The following is a 27,127-nucleotide window of genomic DNA, read 5'->3' as shown; positions in this document are numbered from 1 at the left end:
CAGGTAGATATCTATGAAAGGCTGGCGTTTAATGGATACCACATAAAAGCTCTTCACTGTCTTGACACTTACAGGACATCCTGTAAATGATAAGGAGTGAGCCAAGCCTTCCACATTTCACCACGGAGCACTGTCGATTCCTAAATTAGTTGGAAGCCCACAATATATGCAATCACAAAGGTCCACCCCAGGCCACTCCCAGGTTCAACAGAAACACAAGTGCAATTTCCTCCACCAAAATTGGTCTCTGCTGGCTGATCAGCAATAACACAACCTGGAACATTCCGTGTGGCCAGCATGTGTGTGCGTGTGTGTGTGTGTGTGTGTGTGTGTGTGTGTGTGTGTGTGTGTGTGTGTGTGTATGTGTGTGTGTGTGTGTGTGTGTGTGTGTGTGTGTGTGTGTGTGTGTGTGTGTGTGTGTGTGTGTGTGTGTGCGCGTGTGAGTGTTGGGACACGTTTGTGCTGCGGTGTACCTGTAATATAACCCAATGGCCGCTCTTTGCTGCCAAGTCAAGGGCTTGTTCAGCCACAACCTCTTGACCCTGACCCAGAGAAACATTGTGGAAGTTATTGTTGTCGAATGTGAACCCAAGCTTCTTTCCTGAAAGAAAACATTGAAAGAATAAGTGTAACTTTTCTCTCAGGATCTTCTGGTGTGCAGATAAAAATGCCAGTTAATCTGTGTCAACTACAACATTTGTTTCACTTAATTTATCCATTAGTCTGAAAGGGCTTTTTCAAATATATACATCAAAAAGGCTGATGTTTTTAAGAAAAAAAAGAAGTTTAAATTTAATCTCTATAAGATCATATTTTTCACAATATCTAGCATTCATATATCACAATTTGCGCGGCAACAGCTGGTCTGACAGGGGGATTATGATCACAGTATAATTATTTATCACTTGTTAATCGTGTTAAACAATGTCAGCTTTGAACTGTCTGCGAGCCCTATGCCGTCATCGAAAGAGCTATAGGTTCCCAACCCCTGATGCATTGTCCCTGTCAAGGACCTTTATGCCAGGGGTTCTCCACTCCTAGCATAAAGGAATGACAAACAAAGTGGTACATGTATGCTATGAAGATGAATGAAGACCACACTTTGAAGTTGATTTAAGTAACAGCATTACCATGTTTCTCCACATCCTTCAAAGGGTCAACTCCAGGTGAGAGGATGAAGAACATGGGCGTCACTGGACCTGACTCTTCAAAGGACACGGCAAAGTCCAGTGATCTGCCAATCACATATTTGCGCCCCAGGTTCTCCTCTACAAAATCTCTGTGGTGGGGTATAAGATGCAGTCCTCCTCAACACCCTTGTATGATGATGACTGAATAATACCAAAAAGAGCTAAGTTTCTCTCACCTGATAGCGTATGTCATGCGGTCAGGCCTGAGGGCCCGCAGCATGCACAGTCTCTGCAGTGAAGTTTTGTTCTTCCACTCAAGGGGAAATTTCACCTTCTCTGGACACTTGGACTCAACAAATGTCTTCCAGCATTTTGCCGACCCCTGGATGTCAAGGTCCAGTTTCTTGAACTCATCCATGGAGGACAGGGACTATTAGTTGGGGAAGAAAACATTGTAGAAATTACTATACAGCAATGCTGCACATTTTCCCAGTTTAGAGATATTTCACAATGCACGACAAAAGCCGCTCACTTTGTCTGCAAAAGGTCCAACATTTGCAGGAAAAAAAAAAAAGAGAATGGAGTGCTTGTCTTCACTTGCACACACATAGATAATTCTAATACAAACACAGCTACTGAGTATTACATTACATTACATTACGATCATTTTGGCAGACGCTTTTATCCAAAGCGACTTACATTACATTACCACCCTTCGCAGAGGGGGGAGCAATTGAGGGTTCGGTGCCTTGCTCAGGGGCGCCTCGGCAGGGGCTCGAAGCCTCCGGTTCCCAAGCGGAAGCTCTACCCACTGAGCCACTGCCTCCCTGAGTAAACACCATGCCTTTTGACATGAGGTGGCAGGGGTGCGATGTATTGAATATGCATATTTTGCAGAACAAGTAGAGGTTTATTGAACTGCCCCAAAAAGCTTATTTCATCTCTGGCAAACAGTGTTGTCATGCAGTACAGCCTCAAGCAGGTTATTTACACATACATATACAGTACGTACATTCAAACACACACAAACAAACCTCCAAGAAAACCATATATCGATAAGAAAAAAATCCATAAAATCTTCTAGGAAGGTGTCAGTCAGCACCAAGTCCTTCACTTCAATTCAGTCTCATGGGATTCCTGCTCCAGCAATTATCATCAAGAGAGCAAGGATCTTATCCTCCTGTAAAGCTTTCCAACTATGGTTCCAACTGCGATAAGTAAACCCAGTGACTCAATTTGACTCGCAAAGACTACAGTAAATTGAGTACAGTAGACAGAAATGTTGTCTTCGAAGCCTGAGAAGGACTTAGAAGTTACTGTATGTGGAGGAAGACTGTTAAGAAGGGACAGCAACCATCTGGAAATTAAACTTATCTGTTTCATAAAATTTGTTATTTAAGTGTTTTAACCTATTGCATAATCCGGTGGTTTGGACAGACAAAAAATCACTTTGTTAAAATAATCACTCCTGCCAGCCAGCTGTTGGGGTGGTAAACTGCTTTTTGCCACAACACTTCAGCCTCTCCATACCTTGATCCCACCCCAGGAGACGTTGGATAGGAAATCCACTGGTGATGTTACATCTGGTTGAACAGGGTATCTCACAAGGAAGTCCAACTCTGTGGGGTTTATTTTTTTATCCATCAGCAAGATCTGGACATACAATAGAAAGGAAAGATTTCAGCACAAAACCACATTTCCTTTGCCCTTGCTTAGGTCCAAACAGGGCGGTAAAAATTAAATTAAATTCAATTAATTGAAAGCCAAACCATGAAGACAATGGAACTGGCTTCTCTCCTACCTGGAATGCAAGCTGCGATATGAAGGTAAGCTTATCGCACTCAAACAGGCCCCTGGTGGTGTAATGGAAGACTGAGGAGGTGATGCTGTCGGTTAGGTTGGACACCCGCTGTTTCAGATCCTCGTCTGGCTGGGCCTTGAGGACCGCTTTTTGGAAGACCACACTGAATGCCTGGAGAACCACAGATCATGGCACTAAGCGCTACAGGTAAACATATCAATGAAACTGGACTATGTGCCAACAAAATATACAACAATTAATCATCTAATAGAAATGAAGAAATCTGTTCTACTTAGCCTGTTTAAAGCAACCTCATAACATCGATTTAATGCATTTAGGTTAGTCCGCATGAACATATGGATATGTTATTCATGTGTTACTTTAAATGGAAAGTTGCATTTCTAGCAGTTAAAGACACTACACCCTCATCACTCACATTTCTTCCAGTCAGCTCATCCGCCTCATCTGCACCCTCTTAATCCTGGTTATTACCTTCCAGGACGATATTATGCTCAGTAAGTAAACATCTAATTACCCACACTCATTTATTCCCTCCCCTTCTAGCTGCTGCCCTCGTAGCACCACCAGACTGGCACCACCAGACTGGCACCACCAGACTGGCACCACCAGACTGGCACTACCAGACAGGAACCAATGTCTCACTTTGAACAGAGTAAAAGGAACTCTACCTTCTACTACTCTACACTACTTCTTTGAGAGAAGGAGACATTCATCTTTGATCACGCTCACAGACTCACACAGTCATTAGACTGCACCATCTGTTATTAATGTTTTGCTTATGAGGAAGTGTAATTTCGCACATGATAAATTCTGTTGTGGATTGTCTGTCCTAAATAGTTGTCAACTACACCGCAACATAAACTGGTATTTATCTAGGTTCAGGCATCATTATCTACCTACGTACAAGTTAGCAATGCCACACACGCCTCTAGGCGGATGTAAGGAATGGATGTTTCATCTCATTCAAGCGATCAAAGCAAAAAAACACGACAGGTCAATAGGTTACCTTGAGAGAGAACTGGTACATGGGGTGTATTTTATTGAGGTCGTTCATTATAAAGTACAATAAGGAAGCCCGTGCTGCTGCTGGTCGGTAGTGCTCACGAGCCTCATTGATTTTCACCTCTGTCACCTTGGCTTCTTTTACCTAGAGTAAAAAATACAGTGCAAACACAAAATGCAATCACACACAAATACAGTGACACATACACACATGTATGCATCACATATGCACATTCATGACTTATCAGTCAGCTGATGATGACACTGTGTACAATCCAATAATAAACACCCGTTGAATACTTTATAAGACCTCATAGAAGAAAATAATAGTACTATGTCCACACTGGTACACAAGCACAAGAACTGATCCTTGATCCAGTGTGTACATTTCCTCCATGTTGCACTGAAAAGAGTTTATGTAGGCTGCTAACAAAAAGACAAACAGACAAGATTCAAAACAACCTATTTGGTTAAAGATAGAAACCTAATAATAGGAGCAAAGAAAAGATTACTAAAGGAAAAACTTAAAAGAGAACAAGACCTTTTCCTCTATCTCAGCCGCAGTGCGTTTTGTCGTCTCAAGGTTTTCAACCAGCTCCGTGTCACCCAAGAAGTTTCCTGAAGCCGACGACAAACGGGACAGCAGGTTGTCCTCCAGTGTCTTCAAAGTGATCTTGAAACCATTCTGCTCCTTCGTCAGGTCAGACTATTGCAAACGGAAACACACAAATGAGGCGAAATGTTGACATTCCCGACAGATTGTAAATGACTTTCTCTGTTGCTGTCATTCTGTTTTTCTGTCCTTAATCACACGTGACCATCAGTGAGTACCATTCAGGAGTCAAGTGACGTGGAGATTAAAATATAAGGGCATGAATACTGGAGTGCACTTATTATACATCAAACAGGCCTACCTATGCCAAGGATGAACCAGTCTTGACAAAAGGTGTTTCATTCTAATAAGTGAAGTTTTTTAACTGATCTCACAATTCTGTAGTGGGACTCTTCTTACTATCCTAACGTGGACAGTGCTGCCCTAAAGTAAAGAAGGGAAGAACTGACCATAATAAGACTAGTGCTGACTCGCTAAGTCAGCCAGCAAACAGCTGTAGTCAAAAACGATGAAAAGGGAAAAGGATGAAACAAGAAGGACAAAAGGTGCATAACAATCTAGGACAGAAAATAGAGAATGAGAGCAATTGCACTTTCAGTTTCAGTAGCAGACTGAATGAAGAATACAGGACACGACAAACAAGAAAAAGGTGAGAAAAGAAGAAGCGAAAAGTGCAGTATTTCCCGATTTTTTTTTGTGTGATTTTTGCAAAGTTATACAGTATACATTGGATTTTTAAATGCTTTCTTATTGTACAACAGCTACATTAGGTAGTGATTCTCTCTTCTTTCTCCCTCACCTTCAGCTCCTCTAGGTCAGGTCTTTCCATGCTGACCACAGCAGCCAGTAGTTGATCTTCCAGCCCATCCCTGGTCACAGTGAAATTGATCAAGGTGCACTGTGCTTGTAGCTCTGGCTGGTAATGGGGGCTTGCTAGCTTTGTGTGCAGGATGAGGCGGAATTTTGGGTTGAACTCGCATTCCTTGTCTCCAATCTTTATGTACCTGTTTATTTGGGGAAAATAATCTGATGAGATCAAATGTTCTGTTGCTGACAGATGCTAAATGACAACAAGCAGAGCAGACATGACTTAAGTTTGATTTCACATATACTCATATTTGCTGCATCTTGCAAGTGCCATAGATCCTCTGATTTTGACCAAACATCTTTTCTATTGTAAGAACGAGGCCCACTGGGAGTGTAGCGCTCTAAAATGAATGCAAATGGATACGTTCCCTCAAACAAAAACTGAAAACTGAAAAAGATAATGTTTTGAAGGAGGCATTACAACACACACATGTCAGAGTATTTGTTGGCAATCTGTACAGACCCCTGCCTCCCTAACTGGCAGAAGTGCTGGTTTGTCTAAATTGCACTGCCATATTCAACAGTTAAAGAGGTTTAATGGAGGAAAATGCTTTGGAAAGATGTAAATGTCTACAGGTACAAGCACATTTCTAAAATCCTGATCATAAGATTACACATGATTTGAAAATGGGCAGTAGTGAGGTTTAACGGCATCCGGGCAGAGAGAACTGGAGGGCTGCAGTTGGGACTTGATTTTGCCTTTTATAACCATGGTACATTCATGTTTAATACATGACTAAGTGGCCTTCTAACTGGTTTCCTACCTGCCCTTTTTGATGGTTTCTCGGCCCAGCAAAGGTCCAAGAACAGGATCCACAGTTTCCTCCAGGTTCTCCATCAGAACCACATCACCTGCTACCAGTGCTCTCTCTATGCTGTCTAGGTATCTACCGGGACAAAAACAGTAATCCAACCGTTAAATTCTTGCCCCTAATATGTGTTCATGAATATAGAAAAAAATCCTCTTACCCTCTCTGTCCAATGCGGATGACACACAGCTTGTCTCCATATTTTTTTTTTATCCATTTGATGCCCTGCAGCTGAGGGTCCACCATGAGTGGCCAGCGCTGGCAGGAAGTGAGAATTGTGGCGTTCTCAGTGGACATCCTGTCAGCAGGCAGCTCTTCGTTCTGCCATGCTGCTATGTCGGCATCATCCGTCAACATGGTCAAAGGGTCCAAGTCAGTGGTCACTGGGATGGGAACCTGGTATACCGAGAAAAGATGTCTCAGGTTCACTGTGGTCTCTGAATTCTAACAAAGAAGTATTCTGCTAACTTTCTTAGATTAACACTATAGCATATAGCATTGTTTATGTCTTATTGCAAGTGCATTTTAAAGTATCTTGTCTTCACACAAATTGAAACTGTGTAAGTTCACCCACATTTAGCTGACTCAGATAGGGTCTCCATGTATTGTCCATAAGCTGAACTCTGTAGTGTTTGGTGAAATATCCCATGTAGGAGATGAAGGCTGTGATGAGGAGGACGTCCCCACACAGACTCCTCTCCTGGATCTTGAAGTTTTCCACAGCCTCTGCCCAGCGGACATTCTCTGACGCAAGACCTCCCACCTAAAACACAGGCACAAAGTATTAATATTTGTGTTGACACAAGTCTCAAAAGACGCACCTCTATTCAGTATACTTTGATAATTGCTAATTCACCAATGAACAGGAAGCACAGGTTAGTTTGGGGTTTCAATAGACTCTATCCACTCTTGGTCAGTGATAGTGTGAGTGTAGGGAGTGGATGGGGCACATGATTTTCTCTCTCTTTCCTCCTATAACCTTCTTTTTGCATTTTATGATTTGTGCTTATATCATTCATTCTGTCTCTCCCTTGTCTCTGTCTTAGATGTTATTTCCTAATGCATGACTGTTTGTGTTTACTGCTTGGCATGCTTTGACACTTTATTGTACTTAAGTATAATCCCACTGGAAGTTCCTATTGCACACCCGACTGTTAGTGGAGGAGGAATCTGGCTTGGAATTGCCTTCCCCAAGGTTTCTTTTCAATGGAGTTTTTCCTTGTCTTCCTGAAGAGCTTTGGGCGGGGTCAGGAATTTTCTTGATGTTGTGGGCCCTTTAAAGGTAGTATTCGGCTATACATTTAAAGTTGACTGAATTTAACTTGACTTGTCATCACATCATGGACGTTACAATCTCCAGGATAACAATGATGACCTACTTTTTTCCAGGTTATCTATATGTTACATCTACATGTACATATTATGAACACTTCACAAACCAAGTACAAATAAATAAATGTTTGTTTCCCTTCAGGGATCAGTGAGGGCAATTTTAATATCTCCCATTTTCCATCTTAGTTGGATTCATAGTTTGATCATTTCTCAGCATATATCATGCAGGCTTTGGCAAGATGATCACATCTGCATTTGCATTTTTGATTAACTAGTGAGTGGATGATCAGAAACTTGTCTCTTTGTTGTTCCTGTCATATCTTTTGGAATATCGTACTAATACTGTCATCACTCCTCCTTCCATTTTGGTTGCTGTCACCATGAGATTTACACACCAGAAATCAATCGTTTTGAAATTGTGATTTGCTGGGGGGGGGTTGCCGCAGTGTGTGCCATCGTGTATGCCGTGCCGGCAACGCCGGGTGTGTCGCGGCCCAGGCTGGTGTCAGCTAACTTTTAACGATAGGCTAACTTTTTTTTTCAATGCCATGCGATCTACCCACATTACCTTCGAGATCGACCGGTGTGCGATTTTTACAGATTTAAAGATTTTACAGCTAGATCTGTGGCAGTAAAATGTGTATATTTGTGCGCTAAGTTCTGTGTGACCCTGGCTCCTCACCAGGCGGTTGGCCAAGGAAATTGTGAGTGCAGTCGTCTCAGCTTCCTGTTGGCACTTCAGTTTGTCATTAGTTGCTTCCTGATACTTGGCTGTGAGGTTGGCCAGGTTCTCATTAAGTTTCTGCCAGGCCATGGAGGAAAACACAGATACACAGTTATTGAGAAAAAATAAATATATATACATGTATGTGTCTAACTCACACCCACAAAAGGCTTACATCAATCTTCTTTTTGATGACAGCAAGTTTCTCCTGTGCTGATGCCAGCTCTGCATTTGCCTCATTCAGAGCCTGACGCTTGGGTTCTACCTCACAGTAAACCTGGTAGAATTTGACAATGTTCAAAACCCAGGAGCACAGGCCTGCAGCTGAGATTGACTTGGACGCCACCAGATCTGGCTGAAACTCTGGATCCTGGAGAGTAGAATAAAAATGAAGACAGAAAGCAAAAATATATTGATCAATCTGGATGTGTAGTATGATTCCAGACTGACAACATTTTGGTATGTACTGTATATGCTGATACTGATGTCATTTCAGTCAGGGAGGTTACTCCTGACTGCAAGGGCATGCAATGACCCCGTGGAACCATAACAGTTACAAATATCATATTTTCCTTGAGCAAGAACCATCTTTTTAAAGGCTATAAGGATACATCTACACACACTCACACACTCACTCTCACACACACACACACACACACACACACACACACACACACACACACACACACACACACACACACACACACACACACACACACACAGACTCTTGACTGTCACTGCAGCTAAGCCAGCTAAGTTAGGAATTGTGTGCTGAACTGAGAGAGCCGTAGATTTGGCTCATTGTAGTGCTGTCAATGTGCAAATGTTTAATTTTTTTGATAAGAGAGTAAATCTGTTTTCAAAAGCTCACCTTCAGATAGGGTTTAATGGCTTCGAGGCAAGTTGCTGGGATTTTCTCCTTGTTGAAGTTAATTAGAGAGTCAAGGAAAGCATCCACTTTGGCCATCATCACCTTTGCAGCCTTCCAGCTTCGATCTTTAGGGACTCTGCCTTGAGGCGCCATCAAGACCATGACAGCTGCAGTGACATTAGTCACTGCCGCAACTGGGGAACCAAATGACTTCAGTTCTGTCAAGTTGTTCTAGAGAGAGTGAGATAGACAGAATGAAAAGGCAGTGATTTAAATGAGTATGAACAACTGTTCACTCTGGAGACCAAAGCTCCTTTGTGCTGTACTGCTTTCCCCGACAAAAGATCCAGTTTTGATTCAGAACTGCTTCACGGCAAATATGACTGTCACACCCTTACATACGTGAGACCACTATTTGATTCTATTCACTCTGTACCACATCAGGAAAAACTGACCTTATTGAGGGTGTTGAGGGCCTCCTGAGCTGCTACGAGAGCCGGTTCAGCCTTGGCTAAATCCTCTTCACAGTCTCTCTGCTTTCCAGTGACCATTACAGTGATGGCTGCCACCTTTTTCTCTTCCTCATCAGCCACCGCCTTCTCCTTGGAAACCTTCTCAGTTTCTACCCCGACCACCTGGTGACAGTATACAGGATTTAGAAATGTGGTACAACTGCCGCAATAAGATTTAGCCTGTACTACCACACTGGCTATGGAGACGTTAGCTTGACACAAGGAGTGACCCGGGTGCTGGCAGCTCCACACACACATTGTCCGAGAGCCCCAAACCATTTAAGCTCAGAGGACAGGATATTGTCCTGCAACAGGAGTGGAGCGTACATTGTCATGGTAATATACATTCATTTAAAGTCAACTACCATTTGCCTTTCGATTGCATTGCCACTCGCATGTTAAGTAAACACAGTTTAACAGCCGAAATCTTGGGGTTGCTGGTTGTTTCTGGGAGCATGGAAGAGGGCAGTCAGATTTTTGTGTTGAGCCAATCTCTGAGTCTGAGTCTGAGTGTGTGTGAGTGTGTTAGACAGTACAGCAACAGAGCTTGCAGCAGGTTAGCTGTTCCCACGCTTTTGAGTCAACAGTCCCAAAGTAAAGCTCAAGAAATGCTCCTGTGTGTTTAGTGCTGGAGGACATGGGTGTTTAATGTTTATAGCCAACAGTAGAATTTTATCCGGGCAAATGGAGGTATTGGTCTTTAACCCCTTAAAGCGCACTAAAATAGACATTTCAGCATTGCACGTCTAAAAATTTGCAAATGTTGTTGCCTTGATCAGCTTGTCAGCATCCTCATTCTTCTGCTTGAGCTCCACTTCCTGGGCAGCAAGCTTGGCCTTCAGGTCATCCACCTATCAGAGGAATAAACAGGCCAGCAGATCAGAAGTGTATGAATAGAACAGTTCACCTATACATATATATATATATATCCAACCAAGTGTTACTGAAGTTACTGAAGTTCCACAAAAATTACACACACATTATAAATCTCTCCAATCTTCACGTTTGAAAGAGGAAAGAAATACAAGGAATGACATGAGGAGATTTAGTCGGTTAAGCAGAGAGGTGGACTGCTGACAATAATCTATTATTTATACCAACAAACTGTATTTGTAGCAATAGGTGTGTGAATCATGGGAAGTATAGAATCTATTATCTAATTATTCAAAAAGTGGAAGAATGACACTACACTACAGAAAGCTGTGCAAAGGATATCTCGTTCTTGGCATTTGCATTTTGTTGACAGACAGTAAAAACAAACTGTTCTTCATGCTTTTCTTTCAGCTTATTTACAGGAATTCAGGCCAGAGGGAAGACTTCAATCAAACAATGTACAGGCCATCAACATGAACGTGTTTGGTGATTTCATATAAACAGGGAAATATGCCTGGGATTTATTTGCAATATGTGTGGTATTGCATTGTTTGTAAAGGGAAAGTAAGACTAAATATAAGATCTTAAAACATATCTCTCTGCTCAATATGTAAAATAACACCAGTTACAGCAGCGTGCCCATCAATGTGAATACATAACAAACACAGGGTGAGTTGTTGTTAGCTTGGTGATGCAGAGGGCCAAAGGATGAGCTAAGAAATTAAGAGGCTCCTCAATTACTGTACACCGTCCATGTGTGTTTGTTAGCTCATTCCTTCAGCACAGTGGAAAACATAAATAAATATAGGACACTTTGTAGCTTGTCCATATGTTGATGTCACTTTTTCATAGGTCATGACAGGGGTGTTTATGCATGTCTGTAAGTGGATATGTGCTGGCATGTTTATGCACAGTGGTGCTCTGTACCTAAGAGTGGAAGTGTTAGCATTCGCCAGCACATACTGTATATATAAGTAGGGCTGCTTCACACATAGAACTGCTGTTGCATATGCCAAACCTAAGACTCAAAACCCAAAACAAATAACATTAATGGGTTTGGGGTTCGCTACATAATCCATTTGGAGGTCCTCCCATCTTCCATGCTCTTGAAAGTATAATGCCACTCTGAAATTCACATCATAGCTTGAAACCTCTCCAACTGTGAATTTTGGCACTATGGTGTAAGTTCGCTTTTTTTGAAAATGAAAAATCCTGACTCTTTTCTTGTGGTTGGTACCTGAGCCGAGGTGCTGTTGAGCTTCTGCAGGCCGTTCTCCAGCCGCTCCATCTTGTCGGTGAGCTCCTTGCTCTTCTGGCTGAGCAAACTGTGATACAGCTTGATCTGCTCAAGGAAAGACTTGGGCGTGGTGTAATTGTACCGTCGCTCATTGGCCAGGTACTCCTTGCATATTTGATTGACAGTTGTGTGGACGTATGCCATGAATTTGCTGACCGACTCCTTAAGCTCGGGCTGCAGGGTTTAGAGAAGAACTCTTAATTTATTTTAAGGGAAGATGACTGTGCAGCGAAAAATAAGGTAATATTTAATTGACATTGGAAATTATTATTTAAAATACGAACATCATTTTACAGGTGGCTTCATCTATGTACAGTAAAGTATGAGCTTTTCTCACTTCAATAAACTCGATTTCGTGGAGGAACCTCATGCTGACCGACTCCAGTGCTTCCTGTGGCCACTCATGGAACCAGTCTATTGCTGTGCAGTTCACCAAGGCAGGGAACTTCCTGCTACGAACCCTGAGTTTATTACCGACTGGAGAGAAACACAGAGCCACCTGCAATTCACGCGCGCGCACACAGACACGCACGCACACACACACACACGCACACGCACACGCACACACACACACACAAAGTTATCTACTGAAAAGCCATGATATTTGGAATATGGTAGCATGGGATTATGATCAATTGAAATGGCCATTCATTTGTTGTCATGGTCAAGTGTTTTGATTTAGTCATTCTACCAAAAATGCTTCATTGGTCGCCCTCCTGGCAGATTCTCACATTGATTGCTACTCTTTGCACTTGTCTCAATGGCTCACCTTGAGTTGTCTGCGAACTCTGTCAATGAAGAACTTCCAACAGTTTTCCCTGGTATCCATCAATCCCAAGCCACGGACTTCTGACCTCACACTGCCAATGATGCTCTCCACCTCGTCATCTGAGAAAAGGTCAGGAATCTCTCCTTGAATTAGAAAAAAAATAGTCAACATTATCACGTGTAAAAAATCCTGAATTGACTTAATGAGTGTTTGTTTTAGTTCATAAAATTAAATGAGGAATGGTAGAAATGCACTTGTTCTAGCTTTTTGTCAAGGATCTAAGATAAGGGACATTTGTTAATTTCCTGGAAAGCGTTATGTAATTAACCAATTTATTTAATATTTACAACAGTGTGTTACAGCACAAGCACAGATACATAATTTGCCACAAATTACACCAGAGTGGCTTGTTGCAGGGGTACAGCACAAGAATGTCATTCTTCCAACATGACACTCGATCATTAATGAAGCCTGCTGTTACCTGATGCCAGCAGATCATTGACCAGAATGAGGAATTTCTCATCTGTCACTTGGCCATCAGTCATTAGGAATACGGTGCCAATGTTCTTGATGCCAGCTTTCATGTAGAGGGAAGCCAGGTCACTCTGACAGACACGTGGTGGGAAAGCAACATATAGTGAGAGGGTTCAAATCACGGGCATGTAAAGTAATTAAGTAATGGACTTAACTGAAAAAGGAAATATTCTACCTTTATCGCCACTACATACGGCACTCTTGTCACAAGTTAGAAAACTCTGTATCATGCAGACTATTTACAACATTTAAGTGTTGCTTGCTTCAAAGAAACTAAAAGAGGTTATTCTTTAAATTGAGTACTTGATACTGCTGTTTACATGCAAATTTCAAAAACTGGACATTTGCTTGCAATGTACATTACGAGTATTTGGCAGACGCTTTTATCCAAAGCGACTTACATTACATTACCACCCTTCGCAGAGGGGGGAGCAATTGAGGGTTCGGTGCCTTGCTCAGGGGCACCTCGGCAGGGGCTCGAACTGGCGACCCTCCGGTTCCCAAGCGGAAGCTCTACCCACTGAGCTACTGCCTCCCATCATTATTACATTATTACAGTACATTATTATAAACAATGGACAGATATTCCTTTGCATTTTGAGATTGAGATGTTATATGAGTTACCTAGTCTGCTGTCAGGGATGCTTGCTATTGAGAAGTTTTACATGACAGTAAAATATTTTCTAGTATGTTGTTGTATGTGTTTGTGCAGTGAAATCCTCATCTAACCTTGAGGTCCATGGTACTGTAGCCTTTTCTCAAGGTGATCTGGAAAACCTCCAAGCTGGAGATAAAGGCTGCCATTCGTGTCAGGCTCTGCTTGCCGCTGCCGCCTACACCAACCAGTAGGGCATTACCCTGTGGGGACTCCAGGATTCGGTTAATACGACAGCTAGATGAGGAGGAACAGACACCAGGGAGAAAGGAGGGAGAAATCAGTTAAGTTAGACATACTAGCATTTACAAAACATTGCGCTCTTGAGAATCTATGGTTGTCTAAACAGTTGTCTTGCGCATATCATCAAATTCAAGAACTCCTAAAAACTACAGGGGAATAGTTGAAAAGGTTCTCCATTGACAACAACAGCCTGTAAACACACCTGTCCAGCTGATGAAATGAAATAACTGATCAAACAAGTAAATTTCCTGAACATTTGTTCAATTGTACAATTACATTCCCAAAGGGAACCATTTTTCAGCCAGTCCCTGTGTTTTTAAACTTACATATGAGCCATGGCGTCCTCAAACAGCACCAGGTTTAGGGCAGCATTGACCTCATTGTAACTGTCCAGCACCTCTAGCAGAGTTTTGTTCAAGCTGCTCCAGGACTCCACAGCCAAGTACTTTGTCTCCCCAAGCCCACGGGCAAAGTGGCAGTACAGGTTCATCTCCCTGGTTTGCTGCAGAGTCTCCTCCACATCCTTGTGACACACACACACACACACACACACACACACATACACACACACACACACACACACACACACACACACACACACATGCGCGCGCACACACCCACACACACAGACACAGACACACACAGTAAAACATATTTCCCCATATATTTCTGTGTCCAGAAAAGTGTCTTTTTAGGATTTTTTTTCTCTTGTAAAATTATACTTTTTTTCAAATTCCCATTTATTTTATCATACAGTGCAGTCTTTGTTTTCATAGTGTCGATACCAAGTACTCTACCTTTAAGTACATACTCTATTTGTCTTGCATGTTTAAATGTAAAAAGGGCTCTGTGGCATAGGAGCAAATTGTCTAATTGCCTAACCTGAGTAAAATATTCTGGTGTATTATTCTTTCTCTCTTTTTACCTCTCCACCAATGGCACAGAGGAAAGGAAACCATTCAAACATTTTCCAACTTGCCTGACTGACGGTGCAAACTAGACAGCAAGATCCAAAACATGCTACTGATTGATGTGTTTGGTTCTCCACCCTCTCTTCCCCATCAACAATGTCTTTCTCCATACTTTGTTTGCTGCTTTATACCCAGGTCCAGACACAAGGCAGGAAGACTAATGATTTCTCCTCCCTTCATCCACCCTTGTGGTTTTCTTCCTTGACTGAACTATATAACATTCTCACCTCAAAGAACTTTTTCACTGTCTCTGTCTGCAGCTTATCGAAGGTCTGGAAGTCTTGTTCCTCCACCATTTTATCTCTGTAGACCCGGCTGGATTCGTGCAGGTAGACTTTCAGCAGGTCATGAGGGGTTTTTAGACACTCACTTGTACAGAAGAGAATTCCCTGAGAAAGGAGGGGAGAACGGGGAAAATGAGGCACAGTCAGTGTGGGTGAATCAATGGATACTGAGTAGGTAAGCTTTTTATGTGTCAGAGAGACACGGAAGCTAAGCTCTCTGGGCAGGTATTGGGCATAAGTATGAAAAGGACAGTTTACACACAACTGTAATGTTTAACTGCTTTTTTTAATTCACTAATTTCAAGGGAAGTTACACAATGTAAAATGTAGGGTGATGATGGCATCAAAGGAAAGGTTGTCTTGTTACAAAAACAAAAACAAAAAAAAGGTTGGTGCAAACAAAAAACACTAACCAAACACTACCTAACTCCTGACACTGAAAGATTTAACCTGGTGTCAAGCTTCTTAGCAGAGATTTTCAAAAAGGTCAATATGGATAATTCGTAATCGAATATTTGCTACCTGGAATATGTTAGCTAGGTCTCGGAGATTAAAGATGTAGTGGAACTTGACTGCAGTGGGCAGGAAAGTGGAGGAGAGGCACTGGTGCAGGGCCAGGGCTAACTGGACCAAGTTTGGACAGGTCTTCTGCAAGGCGGTGCTGAAGCCCTCGCCTTTTAGATGCTGTGAGAGTATTGAGGTGTAGATGGTGGTCAGGGCCTCCGATCCAGGAAAAGACAGGGCAAAGACCGAGAAGTGTCTCTACAGATGGAGTTTCAGAAACAAGTCAACATTAAACAAAGTAGTGAATCACCTTCCATCTTCCAACTGCTACTAAAACTCCTCTTGCTGTATGGATGCCTATACACTTTTATATTTTGTTAATGAAGAAATTCAATGTAATTGTGAAGCCTACATTGGCAATTGTGGAATTGTGTAAGAAATCACATCAATGATGTCAAAAACATGTTCATTGTTAAAACCACGTAGAGAAAAATATTCAAGCTTGTGATGCATGTGTGTGAGTCTGAGTTACAGCAGAAAAGGTACTATTCAGAGTTCTGCCTTACCTGAGGATTTTTGCACCTCTCAGGTGAGTTGTGGGGTTTCCCCAAAACAGAGGAGTGTCAAGTGGAAATCTTGAATCTTTTGACGCAAGCGATCTCACTTACAGATCATCACCCCCTAAAACCCCACTAAGTAAACTTATAACTTTTCTAGTTAGTTTTTTGCTTCTAGTAGTATGCCGCAAAAATGTGCCTATAACATTTAACACAAACAAATGACAGTAACACAATGTTGGAGGGTTCCAGTCACGACACAGTTCTGCTATAACTAATTCAAATAAAAATAAGAAGTATATGCTGCTCGCAGTTTTTCAATTGTGACAATTTTTTTTATGTATATTGAAAAACCTTTCAGCTCTGGGAACTTGTAAATTAGATTTCTTATTATTCTTTTGTTACCTTTGACTGACAAACATGACTTTGCCAATTAATCACCAAAATAATCAATAGATGATTTAGTAAAGAAAATAACCATTAGCTGCAGTCCCCATTGAGTTGTGTAGCTACTTCAAGTTTAGTAAAATGCAGTCATGCATACTGTAAAGGGATATATATTTATGTAGTGTAAATACAAATATAAAATGGATGTTAAACAGTGTCAACCAGAGAGGGAAACCAGAATAATCATGGGAGGCAGAAGAGAAAAAGAAGATGTATGCGTGATGACATGTGGAAGAGAAATTACGCAGCACAATCGATGCTGTTACCTGCAACCGTGGATTGATGGTAAAACTGCCAGCTGTGGGGTTCATGCAGGACACATATTGAACATTGTGAATTTCCTTCAAAAGCAGTTTGCTGCGATCATACCTAGGAGTACAAAACAATGAAGCAGATCAGTTTGCGCTGCGATCAGTCGGTCTGACGGGGGGAAATATAGCATATGCATTTCAGATGCATGTCGAGCCGCGTGTTCGCCACCCCTGGCCTAGATCAAGAGTAGGTTTTTTAATAAGAGGTTTAATTACAGCTACTTTAAAGGACAGTGGTACACAACCTGTTCCTAGAGAAAGATTCATCATATTCAGCAAAGAAGTGCTAATTGAAAGAAATACTTCCTTCAGCAGCCTAGTTGGAATTTGGTCTAAGACACAAGTTGATGATTTAGATGAAGAAATCATTGAAGATAGTTCAGTAAGATCAATTGGAGAAAAACTCAAAATATATATCCCATACACATTCAACCTTTGTGTCATGGTGTCCAAAAGACTAGTTACAAAATCCTTTTAAGGGAAATTGTACAACTCTCCTCTAACATTTGTGTCTGGCACTCATGAAACTTCACATCACACCATCATATATATTGTGATTTCTATGAAAAACTAAAGGTATTCAAATATTTTCAGAAATAAGAAAATTACTCAGATCAAACCACACTCTGGCCAGGGTACTATCCTCTAAAACGAATGACAAAATAGTGGCCTGAACCCATGACTGCATTTATGTGTACAACAGAAACAACCTCACCAGTGGCTGTAGTCCATATGTTGGCGTATGAGTGTGTGAGGTTGGACTGTGCCATAAGCATCCACCTCTGGCATATTCAAGTCGTCTATGAAGTAGATCAGTTTTTTGTTGCCTGGAGGCCCATAGTTGCGTCCGGTTTTCTTCTCAAGGGGCTTTTCCAGTACAGCTAGCAGTAAGAGAAATGCAGAAGAAGAGCAATAAAGTGGTGATAAAACTGAATGAGTTTTGAGAAAGATGATGTGTGTACACTATCCATGGAGGTGTTCAGAATCAGGGTTTCATCAGTAGGAACATTTGATTTTGATGGTAGGGGATGCCTCATTGATAATATATAATCAGATATAACTACTGACATGGTATGGTACAATATTTACTTAATTACTGTGCATAGCATTGTTTATATGTTTTTTGCAACTTATTACAGCGAGAGGACGTGTTTCCCAATATTCAATTTCTAATGTACAAGTCATTTCCAAAGGTACAATACATAAATGCAGAGTTCCTACCCTGGAGCATAGCAGAAGTGGTATAATAGTTAAAGGGGACATTTTTTATAATGTATTTCTCTGTGTCCAGTGATCCCAGTTTGTCCCCAACCAGAACGGATTTCCCAGTCCCAGCATTCCCAACCAACATGACTGGCCGACTTATGTCCAGAAGCCGGTCAAGGAAATAACGGATCCGAATGGTTTCTGTCGTGTGAACCAGACATGCCTGCACATACAAACACACACACACACACACATACACACTTGCTTTAAATCCGAAAGTATGAAGCTGTTACTCTTATTTCTCTAAGTATAACACTGCATTTTGGAAATGCAGAGAAATAACGTAAATAATGTAAGATCAAGTGAAAAACCCCGAGAACTAAAATCATTACTTGTTTAATATTGTACCTGAAGTGGTGTATCTGCATCCATCTCAAATGTTGGCACCATATTGGACCAGGGTTCAAACTTTTTGGTTTCAGGGTCGATGTAGTAATCAAACACAGTTCCAAGGGCTGGAAACTTGATGGTTTTGAACTCAGTCACCCACCACTTGCTGAATTCCACTCTGTAATCGACCAGCTTCACTCACAAAGAGATACAGAGGGTAGGTGACAGGTCAGTAATCTTAAATGACTTCCGCTCTGCTTTTCCCTTCCACACAGTAGCACAGCAGCACTGGTGTGATTACAAGGGGACACATTAAATCGCACGGCACAAACATGTTGTCTGATTCAGGCAGTGTGCAGTAGCCTCATCAACTAATGGCTACTGGTTACTAACCACCACTCTGCTTCCCAACCCCTTGTGTCCTCCATTCACAACCATAGTCCACTCAAAAAACCCACATTGCAATTAAACGCAATGGGATGGAACAATCAAATCTTCAATAAGCACATTACTGTAGTGTACTTGCTCTAAATTAAGCCAGCCTCTGTTGTTAAGTGAAATAGACATATTTTCAGTGACTCAGATCTCTCTGTTCCAACCCTGCACTTTCGTCAACTAAAAATAACTTTAATGTTGTGTTGCATAAGAGCCATGAGGTCTTCAATCAACCAGTGAATATCCACCATGTAAGTGAAAACTCTGTGAAGACAAAGTTATTAGGGGGTATCAATTATTTGGCCGTTTCAGTAATATTTTCCAATTGTTTTTCCTTGTCATGCAACCACTTAGTAAACATCACAGATGCCTCGAGGCCCATGTAGTACCTGATCCTGGAACAAAGCTCCGCCAAAGGCCCAGATAGCAGCAAAGACAAAATACAGTTCTAGAAGTTCCTTAGCACAGTTTGCTGGGGTGTTTTCTGGAGTAAGGAGACACTCTAGTAAGCAACAAAGCATCTGGATCATACTCTGCTCTGGGATAGGGATGATCTTCTTAAACCTGATGAAAGACATAAACATAACTTTGTCACTGGGTTTGAGCATTACCACTTATATGATCCCATTCTGCAAGGAGAGAAACTACTGTGGTTAAAGAACAAAAGATTATGCGGAAAAATTATTACTTTGTTTAAAAATAAAATAGGCCTTCAGTTTCAATTTATAAATGACAAAATGGAACAATAACCTACGTATTTGCCAGATTTTTGGCCTCACACTGAGGAAAAATCTTTCTCCCTCTCACTGCCACCAATTCCCGGATTCAATAATGGCGGTAATTGAGGTATTGGAGGATGTAAGTGGTCCTGTACAATTGGATGCAGACTAACATCCATTTGTATTGACTCACTTTCTCTGTTTTCCCCGATCCAACCAAATTGCAATTTGCCTGACCACTGCAAATATGATATAACAACATATTCTGACACAAAGCAACAGGACAGGCAAAGCCTCACCTTGATCTCAGAGCATCTAGGCAGAAGGGCAGGTACTTGTCAAACATTAAGGGCAAGTTTGCCTTCTCTGATTGGATCTCTCGCTTGTCAATCCAGCTGGACACCAGTGGGTTCCAGCCAAGGTCCGCTGGGTTGATATACAGGATACCTGAAAGACAAATGAGCAGGGTGGATGCCTTTTGTGATTATAGTACCTGCAAAATGTATAAATCCAATGTATAGTGAAGGAAAAAGATATTAAAAAAAATATATATATAAAGTACCTGCTCTGGATACTGTAGCAGGGGTAGCAGTGCGGAGGTGGCTGATCTCAAACACCAGCCTCATAGTATTGTTCAGGGGAATACGTTCATTACTGGCCAGAGTCAGCACCTGATATACGGTGATAGTATATATATAAATTTCAATTTCAATATCAAAATCAATATCAATATCAATATTTATAGGTACTGTATACATCTACAGCTGGGTACAAAAGTAGGGACCTAGAAATGTTGTAGAATCTTAATAGTTCCTCTTCATTTTACATGTCATAACTGACTTATGGACCCCACTGTAAATCGATGGATAGATATGATATTAAAAGCAGCATGTTTCCTATTCTTTTGTGGCTTTCTAGCTGTTGCTGCCCTCAGTTCTTTATTATTATACATGCAGACTGCCACTATGTCCATTGTCCAGACAGTACAAATACAGTACTTTACTACTCTGCCATCAGTCATTGAGGAATCAATCACTCACAAGGAACTGACAGTTAGTGAGACAGTTAGTTCACACACACACACAAACACACTCCGTGAACTCGTTCAGACCTTGTTATCGTCCATAACAGTGTTAAGTGATTCAATCCACATTGGGTCGATGTCTCCATCCAAAACAATCCACTTAGGCCCATTGTGACTGATGTTGGCCAACTCACGCATTATATGTGAGAACAAACCTAAAGGAAATGTGTTAGAAGTAAGTAGAATGTCTTGTATAATACATAATTACACCACATTTTGGATGCGTAGATAATACTGGTTAGCAATCAAACTACTTCCTAAACAGTTTCTGAGGGACTTGCAAATCACCATCTTTCCATTCTCTGGTAGCAGGGTTGATGATGCCAAAAAGTTCATCATTAGTCACAGCTTTAGGGTTAAGGTCTGCCCACACTGGTCGTCGGTTCATTTTCTGATAAGTCCTCTGGAGTGACCTCATCACCTGACTCTTGCCAGTCCCCGCACTCCCAATAACAAACACAGAGTGACGAACCGCCAGAAGCTCCTCCAACTGCACCACCTGAGACACACAGATGCAGAGTTGCAGACAGACAGACGGGTAGACACAGACACAAAGTGAAACATGGGAAACTTGGTTCAAAGACAAATTGTGATCGTATTTGCCAAGGATTTATCCTTGACTTGTAATGAAATGGAGTTACATAAAACTGCAGTAGAGGATCATGAGGACTGTTGTGAGACTATTGATTAATCATGTTTACCTTGAGTACAAAATTATCCTCTGCTTGTAATTTCAAGTCCAGTATGGACTCCTTAATCTGCTGCTCAAAGTCCAAGTCTCTCTTCCTGGGGACGTTCAGGGCAGGAAACAAGTCTCCTATTAGCCCCATAAATACAGGCATGTCGTCGGTCACAATCTTGGGGATGTTGAAGTCTCTTAGAGCCCTCATCAGTACCTGGTCCTCTGCTCGTTCAGGGTCTCCTCTCCTAAGTGAGCCAGCCACGACCAGTACTGATTTAATGGCGCGGAGGCCCCAGTCATAGTGGTCCTTTAGTAAAAGTCAGAGAAACAGATCTGAGACAGCATTCATAACACATAGAGGAGAAAGTGGAAGGAAAATCCTCTTTTGGCCAGTAGAGGCAGGACTATAATGGCCTTTAACAATTTTAACCTGTGTGGAAATGTACTTTTTAGGTTGAATTCCAGGATGCCATTATAATATGAAATTCTGTGTTCTTTTAAACTCCATGGCGAATTTGGCAAGCAGTGTATTCTATTCTGTGCAATGCCTGCAGTCATGAAAGTTTTCCACTCTTTTTCAAACTTGACAAACCTTAGGTTGAAGAACCTAACTTGAGGAAAATGAGTTAGACATATTTGAATGCTCTCGTCGCCTTTCAGTGTCCTGTGTAACTGCTCTTTAAAAAGCAAACAGAAGCGTAAGCCAGTTCTTTCTGATCTGGTCCCTTGTAGGATGATTATAACCATGTTCTATTAAACTAACTATAAAGTTTTCTTTAAGGTGTTATCATAATGCTGTTTGTTGTACATTATATTAAAGAATTGAAGAAGGACCAATACAGATTTCTTCATATTGTTCATGAGTGGTCCTGGCCACTCATAAACAATGCCACTAAATTCCATGCATACCTTTTTCTATTAGAAACAACAATGAATCCCAAGAAACGTGGATTTGCTGTTAAGCACAGGACAGGATCAAATTTCTCTGTACACACAGTTGATGAATGAGGTCCATTGTGTCAGCTGTTCAGCTTTGAAGTGGAAATGAATGTGTTATTTAGCCTATTGTACCTGTTTAGACAATAGCTCTTTACACAGTGTGTAGAGGGTGATGAATTTCCTGGCAAGGACTCGAGCATTAATGAAGCCTTCTGCCACCAACATGATCTCACAAATGAGCTCAAAATCTGGCACTACCATGGCGCATGGTCTGTGGGAAAAATGAACAGAATACATTAGGAGCCCGGTTGTAATAAAGGCTGGGCATTGCCACAGACCTCCCAAATTGTGTCTGCCAAATTTTGACATATTTTCAATTCTGAAATTTAACATTTAAAGTCTGCAGCTCAATGTTTTCGAGCTTCAATCAACTTAACTTGTGCAAGAATGACAGTGTAGCATGTACTACATTACAAACTAAACTAAATAACCTGAAACAAACTGAATAAAAATGTAGGAGTTTGAGACTGTAAAGCAATCATTAAACTAGCATATAACTCAAGTTTACAAATTGAAATCAGTCCCACACCGGGCACAATCATTTTACATTAAAACCACTGAATCCTAAATCCAAAATCCAACAGCAGAAAGAGTACAGAGCCCCATGTTTTTATAGAACGATGGAATTACATATTTAGGCTGAAGTTAATGAAGTATAATTTTAAGATTTAAGATTTAAGATTCTTTATCTGTCAAATTCGATGCAATGACATGCAGTCACATTCAATCACACAAAATGAAATGCATCTTGCGCCCCTTTACATATCCAATCACAACATACACTTTTACAGAGAAGGGCCGGGCAGGGCAGCCATGATACGGCACCCCTGGAGGAATTTGAGTTGCTCAAGGGCACCTCGGCAGTGCCCCGGTGGCAAACTGACAACTCTCTAGCTGCAGCAGTGGCTGTACCCAAGTCGAGTCCCCTATGGACTGAGCTACTGCCGCCCCCAAAAAGATTCTCCGCCCGAACAGGGACTTGAACCCTGGACCCTCAGATTAAAAGTCTGATGCTCTACCGACTGAGCTATCCGGGCTCCACACGAGGAAAACCGGCATCATCTTGCTGGTGAAAAGCAAGGAGACATATAGCTGTCACTTGTTGTTTGTCCCTCAAATTCATTTAACTCATTCAGACTTTCCAACACCATGGATACAAAAATTGGCACCCACTTACAGGAAAATGTTATGAAATATACAAAAAAAACATGTAGAGCCTCAAATATGATATCTAACAGATTTGAGGGATTAAGTGGATGAAATTTATAAAAAAAACAGAAGTGAAATGGGTGCAGCCTCATTCAAATTTAACTGATGAATGTTGGGAAAAAAACATAAACAAATCTTGTAAACTCTTGTAAACCCGATAAGTGCTTTATAAACATAGTGATCCTTTTAGTGATATTAGTGATCCTGCACTGGCGGCAGTAGCTAGGACCATAGGGATTCGAGTCTCGTATGGACCAAGTAAGTGGACTGGTAGCTGGTGAAATGCCAGTTTGCCTCCAGGGCACTGCCAAGGTGCCCCCTGAGCAAGGCACCAAACCCCCAACTGTTCCACTAGAATAGTGGAGCAGTGGATCAGATATTAAACTGCAGCACTACAGAGCACCGTAGAATGGCTGCCCTGCACCCCCTCTGTAGTGCATGTGTGTGTGATATGTAGGGGGTGCAAGACAAATATCAATTGCATGTGATTGTCGTGAATTGCATGCAACATGACAAGAATAATCTTAATCTTTACTCATCATCTTACTTCCCACCATATTTCCCATTCCATTCTTAATGTTTGAAAATGTATGTCTTTTATTACCTGAAGAGAGCTTTAAGGTTCTCAGGAAGCTCTGTCCTGCCGGCGTAGCCTGGATTCATTGTGATGAAGATACCAACAGAGGGACAAAGACTCACATCCTCACCCATGAAATTAAACCTCTGCTTCTTATCCCGAATGGCATCTTGAATGCTTTTCACCTAACAACAAGTACACAAAACCAACACAGGATACTTGTAAGACATAAATGAACTGTTGTTGTCAGTTAACACTCCCAAAGGATGTTTCCAATTCGTGTGACACACATTCGGTTTCACTCATTGGCATGTCATTCGTGTAAAGTATAAGACAGTCATATGAATTCTCAAACAAAACATGGCTCAAACAATCAAAGACCAAAAACACACAAACTGCCCTCCCAATGAAACAGAAACTATAGTTGAATTGTACTTACCTGTACAGCCACCACAGACAGCACCTCCACTGAGATCCTGTTAAATTCATCAAAACAGCCCCACGCCCCTGTCTGAGCCAGGCCTTTGTAGATGTTCCCACAGGACTGGTAGACCAAGAGAGACACACAGATATTAAGATCCAAACTACAGGATAGAAAGTTGGACAGCTAAGCACACAGGTTGTGACTCAATCAGCTTGGATATAGCATAACTGTTTAGTGGCAATTAGACAGAAAGATGAAAACTGTCACTAAAGTTGCTATACATACACTGAAAGCGCTGCTGTGCTTTCAGTAAATTAGGTTACATTTTTAAATAAGGTATAGTCTGAGGTTGTGTTTAGCAGTCGTGTGTAGCGTGATTGTGATTGCTGTAGAATGTCACTTTAAAGTAGTGGTTCCCAAACTTTTTCAGCAGGGCTCCCCTTTTGTAGATAAGAATATTTTTAAGATGCCTGCGTAATGGATGCATGCATACATGCTGTAATGAAGGAACCATTAATTACATGCATTGGCTAAAATGCAGGAACATAAACCAAGCACATGCACACTTCATCAGTACCTTGTAGTCCATTTGCTCAGAGCAGTTAAACACATAGACCATGATGCCGAGGGCCCGTCCCAAGTCCTTGGTGGTCTCAGTCTTCCCTGTGCCTGCAGGCCCGGCTGGAGCTCCACTCATAATCAAGTGGAGGGACTGGGTCAGGGTGATGTAGCATCTAAATATAGTACAAATATATGCAAATAAATCACCTGTGAGTCCCGAAGATATAAAAAACGTATTATTATTATTGTTATTACAATACTTATGTAGAATACACATAATAGAATACATTGGAATTCAAATATTAATTTGTCTGAATCATATAATTCTGTATAATTATTTTGGAATATTAGAGGACCTATGCTTAGATAAGTAAACCGACCAAACTCCCTGCAGGCTGGAAAATCCAATATGAAGGAAAATGTATTTCATCCACGATTCCTACTGGATATTGAAAAAATGACTAAAAATTATAAGATAAAAAGTATGTGAATGTGAATGTCCAGGGTATTTAAGATTCCATTTTGGCAGGGGTCTGTGTTCTTCTCTTGGCTCTTGCTTCCAGCTCCCTCTCTTGTTTTTTGGCTGTTCTTCATCTGATCCTCTTCTTCTCTTGGCTTCTGTGCTTTATCCTGCCATCTGCTCTTCTGTTTAGTCATCACTGATTTTGTTCATTTCATTATTTGTATTATTTTAATTATATATTTCTATTGTCCCAGGCCTATTGTCCCAGGCCCATTCTTGTTAATCAATGGAGTCAGATAAATCAAAGTTAACTATCTCTGTTCTGAATAATAAAAGGCAGTGCATTGTATTGTAAATGTATTTTTTTGCCTGTGACCAACTAAAGTAGCTTCAGCTGTCAGTCAGGTGTTTTGTTGCCTTTCACAACAAATTGATTCATAACACTCAGATCATCTCTGTACCTGTCAGTGAGAGGAGTGATGACTAATCGAGGGGTGTTGCCAAGGTATTCATAGGAGTAGAGAAACTGGGCATCACAGATGTTTGCATAACAATGCCTGTCGTTCTCATCCCAGCGATGTCTCAACTGGGAAAGCCACATGAATTCCTGAGAATTTTCCACCTGCGGAAGCAAATTATTATAGATTCAAGATAAAGCATGATATAATCATTCCTCTAAATATGGTAAGGATATTCCTTGTTATTATATTTTGCTGGTAAAATCCTCTCAAAGAAATGCTGCAGCACCATGAACAGCCCATACATCTTTTATTTTACATTCTGCCCTCTCACCTTCTGAGCAATAATCTTGGCCACCACATCTCGAGCATGGACATCTATAGTACAGATGGTCATGACCTTTTGGCGGTCACCTGGTGAAAGCTGGCCAATCAGCAAGGAGATGAGTGTGTTGAGCTGAGACACCTGTTTCTTGAAGTATTCCTTCATGGCATTTTCATGGCCCTCTTCCAGAGAAGCAAAAGCTGTACCCACATCCAACGTCCACCAGATCTGAGTGCAGGTCAATGCTACCTAAACAGAAAAGGATATCATAATTTACAGAAGTGTACATGTGGATTGGATGTTGTGCCTTTAAAGAGTGAAATACCACTCAATTAACAATTTCTTTTCTACCCATGTATCTTTTGTACCCATGTATGTACTTTTACCATGATGATGATAACCAATGATTTCGGTACCAATTAATAATTCATAAAGGTAACCATAAGGTGACCAATGGCCAAAATCCCA

The 27,127-nt window shown here is 41.3% G+C and overlaps 1 protein-coding gene and 1 non-coding gene across 2 annotated transcripts in view; both read right to left on the bottom strand.

Annotated features, from left to right (window-relative positions):
- Positions 1 to 27,127, bottom strand: part of dnah9 (dynein, axonemal, heavy chain 9) — a 52,728-nt gene that overhangs the window by 6,707 nt on the left and 18,894 nt on the right. The window contains exons 31-70 of the mRNA XM_076146681.1: positions 26,669 to 26,908; positions 26,338 to 26,498; positions 25,430 to 25,586; positions 24,868 to 24,972; positions 24,456 to 24,613; positions 22,715 to 22,853; positions 21,663 to 21,950; positions 21,250 to 21,460; positions 20,989 to 21,116; positions 20,440 to 20,548; positions 20,177 to 20,324; positions 19,548 to 19,722; positions 18,742 to 18,915; positions 18,349 to 18,556; positions 17,843 to 18,008; positions 17,083 to 17,185; positions 15,831 to 16,070; positions 15,252 to 15,413; positions 14,380 to 14,576; positions 13,885 to 14,047; positions 13,103 to 13,226; positions 12,622 to 12,764; positions 12,190 to 12,351; positions 11,793 to 12,026; positions 10,453 to 10,533; positions 9,626 to 9,805; positions 9,171 to 9,401; positions 8,475 to 8,669; positions 8,258 to 8,377; positions 6,818 to 7,006; positions 6,404 to 6,639; positions 6,199 to 6,321; positions 5,367 to 5,571; positions 4,496 to 4,660; positions 3,959 to 4,099; positions 2,932 to 3,102; positions 2,661 to 2,783; positions 1,367 to 1,560; positions 1,131 to 1,279; positions 474 to 601 (exon numbers count right to left, since the gene is read on the bottom strand). Of these exons, the coding sequence (XP_076002796.1) occupies positions 474 to 601; positions 1,131 to 1,279; positions 1,367 to 1,560; positions 2,661 to 2,783; positions 2,932 to 3,102; positions 3,959 to 4,099; positions 4,496 to 4,660; positions 5,367 to 5,571; positions 6,199 to 6,321; positions 6,404 to 6,639; positions 6,818 to 7,006; positions 8,258 to 8,377; positions 8,475 to 8,669; positions 9,171 to 9,401; positions 9,626 to 9,805; positions 10,453 to 10,533; positions 11,793 to 12,026; positions 12,190 to 12,351; positions 12,622 to 12,764; positions 13,103 to 13,226; positions 13,885 to 14,047; positions 14,380 to 14,576; positions 15,252 to 15,413; positions 15,831 to 16,070; positions 17,083 to 17,185; positions 17,843 to 18,008; positions 18,349 to 18,556; positions 18,742 to 18,915; positions 19,548 to 19,722; positions 20,177 to 20,324; positions 20,440 to 20,548; positions 20,989 to 21,116; positions 21,250 to 21,460; positions 21,663 to 21,950; positions 22,715 to 22,853; positions 24,456 to 24,613; positions 24,868 to 24,972; positions 25,430 to 25,586; positions 26,338 to 26,498; positions 26,669 to 26,908 (6,726 nt within the window). The remainder of the gene's footprint in view (positions 1 to 473; positions 602 to 1,130; positions 1,280 to 1,366; positions 1,561 to 2,660; positions 2,784 to 2,931; positions 3,103 to 3,958; positions 4,100 to 4,495; positions 4,661 to 5,366; positions 5,572 to 6,198; positions 6,322 to 6,403; positions 6,640 to 6,817; positions 7,007 to 8,257; positions 8,378 to 8,474; positions 8,670 to 9,170; positions 9,402 to 9,625; positions 9,806 to 10,452; positions 10,534 to 11,792; positions 12,027 to 12,189; positions 12,352 to 12,621; positions 12,765 to 13,102; positions 13,227 to 13,884; positions 14,048 to 14,379; positions 14,577 to 15,251; positions 15,414 to 15,830; positions 16,071 to 17,082; positions 17,186 to 17,842; positions 18,009 to 18,348; positions 18,557 to 18,741; positions 18,916 to 19,547; positions 19,723 to 20,176; positions 20,325 to 20,439; positions 20,549 to 20,988; positions 21,117 to 21,249; positions 21,461 to 21,662; positions 21,951 to 22,714; positions 22,854 to 24,455; positions 24,614 to 24,867; positions 24,973 to 25,429; positions 25,587 to 26,337; positions 26,499 to 26,668; positions 26,909 to 27,127) is intronic.
- trnak-uuu (transfer RNA lysine (anticodon UUU)) lies at positions 23,607 to 23,679 on the bottom strand. The gene has a single exon. It is a non-coding gene; the product is annotated as a tRNA-Lys (tRNA).

Source organism: Genypterus blacodes, unplaced genomic scaffold, assembly GCF_046128005.1.
Source record: "Genypterus blacodes isolate CSIRO-AG114 ecotype Tasmania unplaced genomic scaffold, CSIRO-AGI_Gbla_v1 ptg000033l_1, whole genome shotgun sequence".
In the NCBI taxonomy this organism is placed as follows: domain Eukaryota; kingdom Metazoa; phylum Chordata; class Actinopteri; order Ophidiiformes; family Ophidiidae; genus Genypterus; species Genypterus blacodes.
This window is presented reverse-complemented; position numbering and strand designations above follow the sequence as displayed.